We start from the raw sequence: 13263 nt of genomic DNA on the forward strand, positions 1-13263 counted from the left end.
TGGAGGTAAACCAGCAACAGCAATATATACCACTCATGTAATAATAATACAGCTTCAGAATCCTACACTTATTAGGAAGAAGCATAACATAACTGGGAAGGTGTCGTAAGCTCACTGGTCAAAATAAGATCTGATAAACAGAAATATATATCTCTGCTAAAACAAGTGTTGGCATTTCTCCGCTGAGTTAGAACACCCCGAAGGAGCGTCCGCGCACAAAACTAAATATCCTTTTACAGTACCAAACCTTGCCAAGTTAATCTTTCACAAAATCCCTGGCATCTTCTTCATCAGACTCATCCTTCTGTACAGCCTGTTCAGCATATTCGTCAAGGGATGCAACAGGGAAAAGGTCGCCCTCCCGATCTCGGTCTGCGATCTTCGGGACTGATGTGCCGCTCTCCTCGTCCTTGTTTTTGTTCATCTGCAAGAAATAATTAACCTAATGAATATGCCAGGAAGAAGAAAAATGCTGTAAAGATTTAACCCAGTTACTCAAATAAAAAGTAGCACACTGAACCAGAGTTTCAGTTTATGTAACTGATATTTCGAATGACATTGAGAATCTTATTCCACTTGCAAGTTCTTAAGTATTGATATTTCAAAGAAGAATGTCACATGTCATGTTTGGTGGTTGGGGGGGGGGGGGATCAATAACAGTTCACAGAAGAGACCAAATAGTGTTTTCCTGTATATTTTCAAGGGCAAATAGAAGACCCATGCTAGGAGAATCCACAGTTATCCATACAGGCACTCTGTTCCATTTTCAACAGCAGATAGACGTACAACTAATGCTAGAATGCACAAAAATTGTTCATTTTTTCTATAAAGTTAATAGTATAGATCCTCCTACTACTTCAGCGAATGGAACCTTACCCAAATGGACCCCAGGAACAAAAAGGTGGATTTAGAACAATGTTGACGTACAATCAAGAAAAATCAATATGGTCATTTGTGCAGTCACTTTACACAAAAAGGTGGATTTAGAACTGTGCAAAACCAAGACAACAGGAATACTGAAGATTGAATTTAATAGCACACATATATGCATCACAGAGGATTTCGTGAGGTTTAAAACTGCAAATTACTTACAGTAGTAACATAGTCGTTATTGTCAGCTATGAGCATCTTAAGTTTTTTTCCTCTTATTGCAGGAATGCTTATTCCTCCAGGACCATCTTCTAACAGATAATTTCCGGTCAAATTGTTTTAAGACACTGCTGGAACTTCGAACTTCCACCAGTTCCTTATATTTCCATGTTTGGTAATAATGAATTGCACAGTAAAGAACTCTAGTTATGTGCTTATAAACCTTAATGATGCAAATTTCTACAAAAATAGGCATAAGAAAAATGTGGGATTGGGATGTCATCGGTTGTTGACCGAACAGAAACACATGGATGTGTCAGAATGGCCCTTAAGAAAGCTACTTGTGAATTTTGCTGGAGTTTGAATAGAGATGTCTGCAGTAAGAATGATTTTTCCATGAGGCCAAGCTCATGTCACAAGTTCTTACAAATGTAAAAGAGCCTAACTATTTCCATTTGCACAGCAACTGCAGCTATTTATTAATATAAAGTTTTACAAGCCCGACAGATTAAATATGAAGATATCTATGCGAAAAGTTGGAACTTGAATAGTCCAAAAAACTGGAATATCACACGCTTCATTTCAAGTTCTCATGCTATATCTTGGAAATCAACAAAATCATGTACATAACATTGTGAACCAGAAAACAAGGTGTGCATTTTCATTTAGTTGAAACATAAATACCACGACCAGGCACCTATTCCTAATCTAAGAATGCCACTAATGTCACCTGACCAATATCACGATGCATACCAAAAAGATATAGAAGGTAAGATCAAGGGCATATGAGGAATACCGAATACTTGAGGTTTTGCTCATATGACGGGTGAATTTATTATAACTATGAGCAAACCAGTCTGTTTTGATTTCTGTGCAATAGGGTTTCTGCTAAATTTATGTGAACAGAATTTCGTCACGTATACAATTTATATAACTGAACCCCATATGACTATATGAGTAATGATATAACGACAAACTACAATATAGGAAATGCAAATTTAAGTGCAATATATTTAGAGTTTAGTTTAACAGGTGCAACAAATGAAGCCATTCTTCTTTTAAAGACAACAAGAAAGAACTAGTTATGTTAAGCACGCTCATCCAAGCTAAAGATTACAGGGTTAGTACTAGGACTCTCAATTCATTTGCATGGAAAAGGAAAATTTAGAATGATTATCCTTTTGTGCTAGGCTCAAAATTGAGGGATGGAACCTTCTATTTAGTTCGCGAGGCGGATCAAGGAAAGTCTGTTTTATACCCCTCAAGTTTTCCTGTAGTTCAAATTTCCAGAAGAATAGAGGGGGTCCTTTATTCATATTTCAGGCTTATGGGCTTCTTAGGCCAGTTTAGAACCAGCAACAAGGAGAGCATACACAGAAGCGTAAGTGCATTGAAATTAAATTTATCCAGCAAGAAGAATTAAGTAGCAAGTACTCACAAGGCGAAGAAGTGTCCGTCGTTCCCTCTCCCTAGCATATCTGATGGCCTATTAAACAATTCACTGGTCAGCACAAAACAAATGGATTTCTCAAGGTTCACAACAATCCTCTTCCAATATAGAAGAATCAAACCTCCTCTAGTTCTTTGCGCTCACTGTTTGCTTCCTCAGCATCCCTACAAGACAACACTGAATCATTACAACACGTAAAATAAAATAAAACAAGGTTCAAATTCCAGTTACAGTGTAGCTACACCGGTGCTAGTGTAACAATAAAATGAAATAGCGGGGATCACCTTCCAACAAGCTGCTTAACAGAGGTGCAGCACTTGGCACAAATCCCAAGCTCCTTGGAGCAACCTGCATTGAGCAGAGATCACACATATCAGTGACAATCAAACGGCACACCAGCACCACCGTAACAAGAGACACCGCCGAGGAGCCGAAATTCACCTGTGCAGACGTTGTGGTATGCCTGCCGGACGTTTCGTTTACTGCACTTCTGGCTGCAAAAACAAAAAGGAAACCATAAGCATCCATTGCTATCCCCTCTTACAACCGTTCCCAAATACTATGCGGTGACCAGTCGGGCAAGAAAGCTACCATTTTGCAGGCTCAACAATCGGCTTGTACTTGCCGTATCTGCAAAAGAAGAGACGAACAGATCGGACCGAGGAACACAAGTAAACCAACGACCTAATAATGAATGAATATAACTAAGGGGGAGAACCCCATACTTGCGCTTCCAGTCGATTTGGTCCCGGCAGCGCTGGCAGACGCCGGTGATCTCCGACAGAGGCCGGAACCTGCCCCCGGGCTCCTGCGCGAGCAGCGGCGATGATTGCGGCGGTTAGGTCCCACAAGAACGGAAAAGAGAAGACTGGGAAGGGAGGCGGGTCGCCGGCTTACGGTCTCGTTGATCTTCCGGCCGAGGTTGGGCTTCCATGCGTAGGTGTTCTGGTGCTTCGGGGGACCAGCTCGCTTCGACATCTCTCTCCCTCTCTCCGCTTCGCGCCGCCGCCGGGAGTCCCTCTCCGCTTACCCCTAAAACCTCGCTGCGGCGGCTGCGGGCGTATCCCTGTGGCTACCTGTATAATCGTGTGGGATCCAACAACTACGTCTAATGGGCGTCGGCCCAAGCCTGGAGCGAGATTAAACTCGCACTTGGGCTCCGGAAAACATGGCCCAATAGTCGCACGGCCCATTTGTTCCAGTCAGTGATATAGACTGCCGGTGGACCCCCACCTCCCCCCATAGTCGGAGATCGGAAGGGAATCAAAACCGTACCGGCGGCTACCGCCCGAGGTCGGGGAGTCGGCGGCGGAGACAGGCAGCCAACCCGTGCCTTGGTGGAAGCAGAAATGGCGATGCGGAGGAGGCTGCCGCAGTTCCAGGCCCTCCTCGCGCAGCAAGCCGTCCGCAGCGCCATCCCCAAACCCAGACCCCTAGCCAACCCCCACAGCCGCCTCCTCCACTGCCCCTCCACGCCAGCAGCCGCCTGCCGCTCGCCGCTGTCCCAGTCCCTCTGGCGCAGCCCAGGAAGCGCCGGGACGCTCCTGCCGTTGAGCGCGGCGGCCGTTGCGGCGGCCGCCCGGGCCGCCGCCAAGCGGTGGCTGACCGCGCGCGCCGCCGGGTCGCTTGAGCTCTTCTCGCTGCAGCGGAGGCGGTCCTCGGACTTGCTCTCTTCGTCCTCCACATTCCTCCGCCGCGTACCCTGGTGAGGTTTTGGCTGGTGGTACGTCTTAATTACATGGAGTTTTGGGTTGTTTGGTCATTTTGGTTTTCGTGTCTCCTAAAGGGGGCGCTGGCTACCATCAGCGGACGGGATGGTGTTGATGCTTATGGGCGCGAATGTGGCCGTCTACATGCTCTGGCACATGGCCAGTCCGGATTTCATGAGGGATCATTTCTCGGTTAGTGATCAATCAAAGGGACCTTGCTTTGATTTCACAAGTGGTTGTTGAAGTGTAATTTGATGAATGTTGCGATGAGCAGATTTCGCTGGACAATCTCAAGAGCGGGCGGTTGCACACATTGCTCACTAATGCCTTCAGCCACTATGACTCAGGTCACCTCTTCGGCAATATGATGGGTCTCTACTTCTTCGGTTCAAATGTAAGAAGTTCACTCTTTGTCCATTGTTGCATTGCGGAAACATGCTTTGTATGTGATATGAGTACAATGCACATACATACATACCCAGTTTCCCCTTAGTGCACCACCTTGTGGTAAAACATCAAACATGCTCACCTACACTTCCTGAAAATCCAATGTAAAAGGTGTGTAACGCACTATTTACTTCCCCAACCATGTCACATTAGCTTATCTATGTTCTTTTCACACGAACATCATCTTGTTGAAGTTAAAACTGAGACATGAACAAGGAATAGTCGCAATAATGTATGGTTAATAAAATGCTTTTGTGCACTGGACCCTTCTGTTGGATTAGAATACTAGTTGCCAACCCGCGTGCCTGCAGGGGTTAGCGACTTTGAAACGAATTCACAAAGAAGTTTTGGATTAACTTTACTATGGATGGAAGCTTGTAGGAAGTAGAAACATAAAATTAGATAACTTACAAGCATTATAAAAATATGTTATTAAAAAATTCTGCATCATTAGTTTGTTAATAACCACATGGTAAAATAATTATATTTATGTGTTTAATTTCTGATTAGCTTTGAGCATGTGTCCTTTATTTCCAATCTACCTGTGTCATTTTCCAGTTGTATACTTGTGTTGCGGTTATAAGCAATTGTTTCACCAAAATTGTGGTGCCTGATCAATGTATCTTATTGAGACTCATGTTTTCGAAATTAATATATTACTAGCAAAAGAGCCCGTGCGTTGCAACGGGAGAAAAAGATACCACATGCCCGCAAGGCCGTAACCCAATAAGCATGAGTCAAGACCCCAATAGGTCCATGTTCTTTATTTCAACATGACATCCCATCTGTGTTGCCGTTTGTCCGTCGTCCCATTCTCGCATACGATGATCATAGTGCTTACAGAATTACAACGCGTTTGAATGTGGTAATCCTAAGCCATCTCACTCTTGGCATAAGATTAGATTTTCTCTCTCTTGCTAGGTTTCTTTTGTCTCCAATTTTGTTTGTCTAGGTGTTCACTTGCAATCCAGATTGGTGCTGGTACGAAAGAAAGACGGATCGTGCGCTATTGATTAAAGTTGCACTCTAAATAGCATTTTAAAAATGGTTAAGAGGTAAAATAACATCATATTCGGATTCTACACATTTTTCTAACCAAATTTCATATATATCATGTTAAAATTGGAATTATGGTTTAAAAGATTTGCATAATTAAAAAAAATTGTTCTAGGTGGACTGCAGGTTAATTACCATAAAAGACATGGTGGTTTTGTAAAAAAAGCAAAAATGATTCGTTTTGTCACTTAAAAGTATACTGTGGGTTAATTACCTGAAAGTGTAGGTTTTTTTGGTAAAATCAGAAAAACAATTCGTTTTGCCACTTAAAATAGGACTGTGGGTTGATTCTTTGAAACATAAGGGGTTTTTCTGTAAAAATGCATGACGGATGGGCAGAAACACAAGTCCCGTTATATATATATATATAGGGTAACGCTATTCTAAGAGCATCTCCAGCTGTTGGGCCCCCGGGGGCGCCTAAAATCGCCGCCTGGGGGTGAGCCGGCGCAAAAATTGGGCCTGGGGGCGAGTTGGTCCCCAGCTGCCGGCCCCAGGGCCGCCCCCAGGCGCGTTTTAAAATAAAAGAAGTATAGCACAGTTCGGCGAAGTTCGGCTATAAACACGATAAATTTCGGCCAAACACGATAAATTTCGGCACAGTTCGGCGAAGTTCGCGGATTTTCATTGCATAGCACATATATAAACTAATCTAAAAAAAACTGGCTGAAGTCGCCGCTGTCGCTGCAATCGTCGTCGTCGGCCTTCTCCTCCTTTGACGCGGGCGCCCCTGCTGGACCCCTCCCCGGCGTCGCCTTGGCAGACTGGTGGCGGCGCGTCGTCGTCGTCGCTGTCGTAGATGACGACGACTCCGCCTTCGTTGCGGCCGCGTCGGCGCTCTGCGAAGCGGCGCAGGGCGGCGCACTGGCGCTCCTTCGCCTTCTCCAGGCGCTCCTTCTCCATCGCTATGGAGTCTCTGCGCGCCCATTCCAGGGCTGCGTCGTCGGCGCGGCCGGCTCCTTCACCGGTGCGAGCCCCGGCTCCGTCTTCACCGGCGTGAGCCCCGGCTCCGTCTTTGGCTTGACGAAGCGCGGAGGAGGAGGCGCGCCGGCCGCCCTCGTTGATGGCGATGCTGGCGCTGCGAGTGCGCCGGCCGAGCGGCGTCTCCGCCGCGGGCCCGACCTTGACGCCGAGCAGGGCCGGAGTACCGGAGGAGTGCGATGAAGATCGCAAGGAGGAAGAAGAGGAGGAGGACCCGAACCTCCTTGGCGCCCATGGCCCGACGCGTCGGTGCTGCGCCGGGGCGGCCACCCTCGCCGGGTATGCCAACGGCGGGTCGTTGCCGCCCTCGAGGTACGTCAGCACGCCCTCGAGTGTGCGGCCGGGGACGCCCCACCACAGGTGGCGCCCCTCGCTGTTCTTCAGGCCGCCGGCCACCGGCGCGCCGTTGGTGGACGCCAAGCGCTGCTGCTGGCGGCGCTCGAAGTACGCCGCCCAAGCCGCGTGGTTGTCGGCGGCGTACTAGGGGAGGGAGAGCTGGGCGTCGGTGAGGGAGGCGCGCACGACCTCGACCTCCTCGGCGAAGTATTTGGGCTTCGCCACGGCGTCGGGCAACGGGGGAATGGGCACTCCCCCGTCGCTGAGTCTCCACCCCGTCGGCCCGACGCGCATGTCCGGCGGTGCCGGGATGTTCGAGCCAGGACTCCTGTTCGCGGAGCGAACGGCGGCCGAAGCCGTTGGCCGCCGCCTCGTCTCCGGGGAAACGCTCTGCCATGGCGACGGGCTCGGGAGAGGTAGAGAGGGAGAGGGAGGGGCTGGGCGGCGGCGAGGGGCGGGGCTGGTGTGGGCACAGGCGAGTGAGGCCACCGGCTATATAGCCGCGCCGCGCCCATGTGTACGCGTGCGAGGGAGGGGAGGCGTCGGCGCGCCGTCCCGTGACGCGCCGTCCGTGAGGAATCAATGGCAAGGTTGACCGGCGGCAGCCTTGCCATTGATTCCCCGCGGGAACCGAGGCCGTTGGGGGAAGACGAGGCGCCGTGTCGCTGACGCGGCTGGCCCGCGGCTTTTTCGCGCCAAAACAGCTCGCCGCGGCGCCCCCCAGCGCGCCGGGTTCGGCCTGGGTCCGCCGGCGCTGTTTTCGGCCCAGGCCGGCAAAAATCGGGCTCCTGGGGGCGCGATTGGGCCGTTTTTTCGGCGCCGGCGCGAAAAAATCGCCTGGGGAGGCCTTCCTGGGGGCGCGGCTGGAGATGCTCTAAGCGCGAGTGTAGAATAGCTTATTCTACACCCCCTAGTAAAGCTATGTACAAAATCTAGTAAAACGGTGTATAAAATGTAGTAATTCGAAAAATATTTTTTTTATCATCTAAGTTTGTAAATTACTATATTTTTACGAAAATTACTATATTTTACATGGTGTGTTACTGTATTTTATATGTACCGTTACTGGGGTGTAGGATAAGCTATTATATATATATATATATATATATATATATATATATATATACGGTGGCGCTAATCTGTGCGAGAGCGCAAAACTCCTTATCCTCCGCGCCGGTCGCTAATGAGCCGCTCGTCCCATGTCAGTTTAGGAAATGAAAGTAATAAGCAGTATGGAATCTAGTAATGGATCAAATTCTTTTACCATGCACAACCGCATCATCTCCTCCGGGCGGCTCTAATGTGGTAATAGACTGCATGCATGGCACTACGACCCACTAATATGGTAAACAACAACCACATGTATGGTAAGGGTACTAAAACTATTACGGTGCCGTGCAGCACTCCTGAATGTAGTAAAGCATAAGCTACGCTGGTAATTGGTTACCACCTATTAATTAACATGATAAAAAGTTCAATTAGAAAATTACATTTGTCGGTACTTTGACTTAAAAAATACACATAGTAATATCCATTGTAAAAAATAGTAACAGAAGTAATTCATTTACTACTACACATACGGCTTCCCTACTTGCACCATAATTAGGGGGCATAGTAATAAGCAATTGAAAAGATAGTAATGAATTAACTAGGTTACTACTCCACGCATATCTCCGTCCCGCACCATAATTTGAGCACATAGTAAAAGTTCATTCAAACAATGGTAACCAAACAATTCACTTACTATTGTACCCAGAACTTCCGCGTCTTGTATCACTTCTTCGTAGATAGTAACAAGCACTAGGAAACATAGTAAAAACGGAACTAACTCAATTACTACTGTTTCCCCATGTTAGTAACAAGAATAAGAAAATATAGTAATCAGATTGACAAGTATTACTATTGCCTTCTCTCGATTTACCATTGTCATGCACTAATTCTTCCTAGTAAAGTATATCATTTTTATTACTACAACCTATTCTGCAACTACCCCTGATTTACGGCTAACTAATTAGGAGGGCTGATTCCACGGGGCAGGGTGGCCGGCGCGTATATATATATTAGTGCCCCAATTGCAGTTGCTTATCTGGACATGTATGTGGTCTGTCTGCCATAAGATTTCACGGATCAATTTAACTGAAATGTATACATAAACCAATGTTGGTTCAAGTGACATGGGGGAAGGACATAAGAATCTGTGCAACCACTTTGGAAATAAACTTTTAGAATGCATTTGTGAATTTGCATTGGTTATTGTTTGTTATTATATTGTACATAACTATTTCTACAGGTGTGGCTTAATTAGACAAATGTATTATATTTCAGGGATATATCTAATTAGAAGATATGCACATGTCTTCCATCTATAAAAGATGAGGGCATTTCAATTATTATTATTATTGGTGGCAGGTGACACAAATCAAATTGGAATATACACACAATGTTCTATCAGTAACACAAACCAGGCCATATATAACACAAATGTAGGGCTTGCTGTTTTCTCCTTTTTGAAAGAATGCAGGATCTTGTACATGAGACCTCTAAGCCCTACATAATCTATGTACTCTTTTTGTCCATCACAGATAGGTATCTCGAATATTGTAAGTGAAAGTATTTTTATAAACTTTTGCTATGAATTTATGAATCTGAATAGCTAACTTAGTAACTTCAGTTCAAATTATATCAGTTTAAAGTTTCAAAAAATTGATGTTACCTTTTCTTCTAAGCAAGTGTATTCCACAAGATGTTTTCTTTCGCTTATAATTTGTATAATTGTATGTATGCTTCAACTATACTACTCCTATATATTCTATAACACAAAAATATTCTTAGGAGTGAAAGCGTGTTGTATCCTTGCATGAGGTCACAAATTTCCTTGGACGCTAGGCTTGTTGGCAGTATGACGCAAGTAAAATTTCATGATGACTTGAATGAAACGGTTGAACTCTGGACACTTTGGCTTCTGGTATGCCCAGACTATGAAAAGTTTCTTTGTTCGGCACTGATTTGAAGAATATTCTTGTGTTTGCGTGTATGCCTCTGAGGTCATCGTCGGATTCTGTATCTCTAGGAAAATCCAATAAATGCAATGCACAATCATTTGTCCACTCTTATATGGTAGTTTGTGGTTAAGTGCCATGTATGGTAATATAGAACACAATTCCAATGCAAAAATAGAAGTGGTAGTTCAAGCCAGCATAATTAAAGAGTTTGAGTTGATGGCCACTTTCTGCCCGATTATTAAATAGATGACTTCTATTCAATTAGGAATAGCAAAACTCTGAGATATTTTCCATTCAATTCATTCAATTTTATCTCATCCTTATTCTAGCATAGTCATAAGCCAATGCAGTCCATATCACATATACGCATAAAAGCTTCAATTCAGCATTCAATTCGGGATATAGATTCATGGAGAATTTAGAGCAATGAGTCAATCAAGTACTCAGAAGTCTGTAATTAATGTGTATGCACCTGCATGCTAGAAGGGACTGGGTGTCCAAAAAGGTTTGGTGAGAGAAGTGCTCGACTAGTGGCTCGGGTCGAAGACATGGGCACCTCAAAAGCTCCCCTTCCTGTCATCATTCTGAGCCATTCGAGATTTCTCGGATCTGACTCCTTTATCGAAGTCCTTCTTGGATCTGACTAGGCTGGTATAACGGGTAGGATTAAGCTATTCCGACAACAATTTCCTTGTCCAATACCAGGGAATACTTATCCCGTGTTTTTGTAGTGACCATTTATTTCCTTTCATTTTGAAATTATTACCAAACAATCACTCCCTGATTTGCTTTCATTTTCTGTTTGCATCAGATTTCGAGCGCGTTTGGCCCTGCTTTTCTGTTGAAGCTGTACATAGCAGGAGCACTTGTTGGATCCACATTCTTCTTGGTAGATAAGGCTTTTATAGCTCCAAGGAGACAGGTAACGTACTGTGGGAATGATTACGTAGGATGGACTCTTGAAGAACCCTGCATTGAATTGAAATTATTGATTAAAGTTTCCTGATAGTATTCCTAATTTAGCAAGTAACCCTTTCCTTGCAGATTTATGCGGGATGGGACGTGTTAAGAAGTAACGCGCTTGTACGTGATTTCTTGTTCCAACTTCAAACAGTTCATTTTCCTTGGTATTGATTATGAAAGAAGGAATAGTATCTCATATAAGCAGTAAATGTTGCCAACCAACCAATTATTTATCATCTTATACCTACACATAGTTAATTAGAAGGTAAATGTGGCAATCTGGGGTGATATGGTGATTTACCTGTAATATAATGTAAAACCACCAAATGAGCATTATCACCTATCAGTGATATTGTACATAAATGTTCCTATTTAGTTGTTGCACACCAAATATGACCTTTTTTATTCATGTCACTCAGGGTGCAAGTGCTGCAGTTAATGCCATTATGCTTCTTCACATTTTTCTCAAACCAAAGGGACTAATCTACCTTTACATGGTCATTCCTGTTCCAGCTGCCTTAGTGGTGAGGATTTTTTAGTTTCCCTTGTAAAATTCGGCAAAGCATGTGGGTGCTAGGAAATGAGAGCATAATTTCTTTTGACTTTATATATTTCAGGGGGTTGCTTGGATTGGTCTTGATTTGTGGAGGGTGAACAAGGTATACAAAATTTTAGTTAACTCTCTGTTAGGTATTCTTCGCATAAGTGAATGTTATCAGTGCCACTCTGTTGCTTATGCTCATCAGCTATCAGTTTTCTACAAGAGTTTCAGGGCACTGTTACTTTCATTTGTTCATTGCTTGGAAGTTTGTTCATTGCATTTCTGAGTGTTTGTGTGTTACCTACCCGCACAAGTCCTGGTTTTAAACCAACCTGGGGTTGAAACATATATGAGTCAATATTCATGTCTACGGTGATTGGAATAATTCTAAATGTCTGGTTGAATAATTTGCTGATTATAAACCATGTGGTATCTTTTTGGCTGTAGTCTTTCCTGGCTTGTCTTCTATCTTTGTACCTTTTTGTCCTATAATTGCATTTTATCCTATGCTGAGATGAATGTAGTTGAAGGTAATCACTGGTCTGGCATTGTGATCCATATAGTATCGCAGTCGAGCTATGCCACATGTATAATTCCTTGAGTATCTCATTCTATAGGACATCTTCAGCTTCTTCTTGTTTCTCTGAATATCTTTGATGCTCTTCTAAGCAAATATTATTTGTGATAACAAATGAATTCTTTGTGCTTGTCGTGCTTACCTGGTCTTAAGGCTAACTGATGCATGTTCGAATTTTCAGGGTCAGAGTCAGACATCAGGTGCTTCTCATTTAGGGGGTACCCTAGTGGCTGCTCTTATGTGGGCTCGAATTAGGAAGGGCTGGATCTGATCATGCAGCTTGTTCATATGGAGCAAATCCAACCGACTTTCCCCAGCTGGTGGTCTCTCCGTTTGAAATTTGTTGTTACCTGAGAAAGTTCTTGTGGGTGGAGGGAATACTCTGCTGCTTATCATCCAAGTTTCTGATCTAGAACTCCTCAAACAAATTCTAGATAGCATCATGGCAGATATTGCCAACTGATTGGCCGGAATTTACAATCTTATTATTGCAACTTGCAGGAGCAATAACATACCACAACTAAATTGCAATATCGGTTGCTATACAGATATCCAATTTGGCTCCCGGGAGCACACACGCCCGGGAGCGTTCTTGTGGATATCCAATTTGGCTCCTGGAATTTATAATCTTATTATTGCAGCTTGCAGGAGCAATAACATACCACAACTAGATTGCAATATCGGTTGCTATACGGATATCCAATTTGGCTCCTGAGAGCACACGCTCCTGCGTGCCAAAAATGTTCTTTTTTCAAATCCAATTCGGCCCTCCCGTTGCTATAGTGTTATTTACCTCGCTAGGCTGAATTTTAATGCAGTTATGACTGGACATATGCCATTACAAAGCAGGTAAGATCAGGACGTGCAGGTAGTAAAGATGGAATGGTTAAGGAACCTGTTCATGGATACCTGAGATCGTTTTGTTTTCTGCTGTTGCCACTCGATGGTCCAAATGGTACAATCGAAGTTAGTGACGGGCTTTGTGTTTCGCAAATACGTGAGGGGGTTGGAGCGAACTAAGCCCCGCGTGAGCACATGCCAGTCAGCGCGCAGGAAAAAATGGGTCACAAACAGGCCCAGGTTGAGCAGTTATCAGGCCTTAAGCTGGGATT

The 13263-nt window shown here is 44.6% G+C and overlaps 2 protein-coding genes across 2 annotated transcripts; one reads left to right on the forward strand and one right to left on the reverse strand.

Moving 5' to 3' along the window:
• Positions 1 to 3647, reverse strand: LOC125544857 (uncharacterized protein C9orf85 homolog). Its single transcript, XM_048708635.1, has 8 exons — positions 3437 to 3647; positions 3265 to 3347; positions 3131 to 3169; positions 2981 to 3033; positions 2824 to 2887; positions 2661 to 2703; positions 2528 to 2575; positions 1 to 424 (listed from the first exon to the last, which is right to left on the reverse strand). The coding sequence occupies exons 1-8, from the start codon at positions 3515 to 3517 to the stop codon at positions 257 to 259; spliced, it is 579 nt and encodes a 192-aa protein (XP_048564592.1). The 5' UTR covers positions 3518 to 3647; the 3' UTR covers positions 1 to 256.
• Positions 3648 to 3771: 124 nt separating this feature from the next.
• Positions 3772 to 12752, forward strand: LOC125544856 (RHOMBOID-like protein 12, mitochondrial). The gene is made up of 8 exons (XM_048708634.1): positions 3772 to 4244; positions 4326 to 4440; positions 4523 to 4642; positions 10882 to 10992; positions 11115 to 11153; positions 11453 to 11557; positions 11651 to 11692; positions 12333 to 12752. The coding sequence occupies exons 1-8, from the start codon at positions 3889 to 3891 to the stop codon at positions 12420 to 12422; spliced, it is 978 nt and encodes a 325-aa protein (XP_048564591.1). The 5' UTR covers positions 3772 to 3888; the 3' UTR covers positions 12423 to 12752.
• Positions 12753 to 13263: the final 511 nt, after the last annotated feature.

This window comes from Triticum urartu, chromosome 3 (genome assembly GCF_003073215.2).
Source record: "Triticum urartu cultivar G1812 chromosome 3, Tu2.1, whole genome shotgun sequence".
Taxonomy (NCBI): domain Eukaryota; kingdom Viridiplantae; phylum Streptophyta; class Magnoliopsida; order Poales; family Poaceae; genus Triticum; species Triticum urartu.

Bases quoted from the DNA above. Each gene is read 5' to 3' on its own strand.
- LOC125544856 (XM_048708634.1), top strand. From the start codon at position 3,889: ATGGCGATGCGGAGGAGGCTGCCGCAGTTCCAGGCCCTCCTCGCGCAG. The intron at 10,993-11,114 runs GTAACGTACTGT...CTTTCCTTGCAG, and splicing joins TTATAGCTCCAAGGAGACAG to ATTTATGCGGGATGGGACGT. The intron at 11,693-12,332 runs GTATACAAAATT...TCGAATTTTCAG, and splicing joins ATTTGTGGAGGGTGAACAAG to GGTCAGAGTCAGACATCAGG.
- LOC125544857 (XM_048708635.1), bottom strand. From the start codon at position 3,517: ATGTCGAAGCGAGCTGGTCCCCCGAAGCACCAGAACACCTACGCATGG. The intron at 3,348-3,436 runs GTAAGCCGGCGA...CTGCTCGCGCAG, and splicing joins GCCGGAAGATCAACGAGACC to GAGCCCGGGGGCAGGTTCCG. The intron at 2,704-2,823 runs GTGATCCCCGCT...GTTGTCTTGTAG, and splicing joins GTTAAGCAGCTTGTTGGAAG to GGATGCTGAGGAAGCAAACA.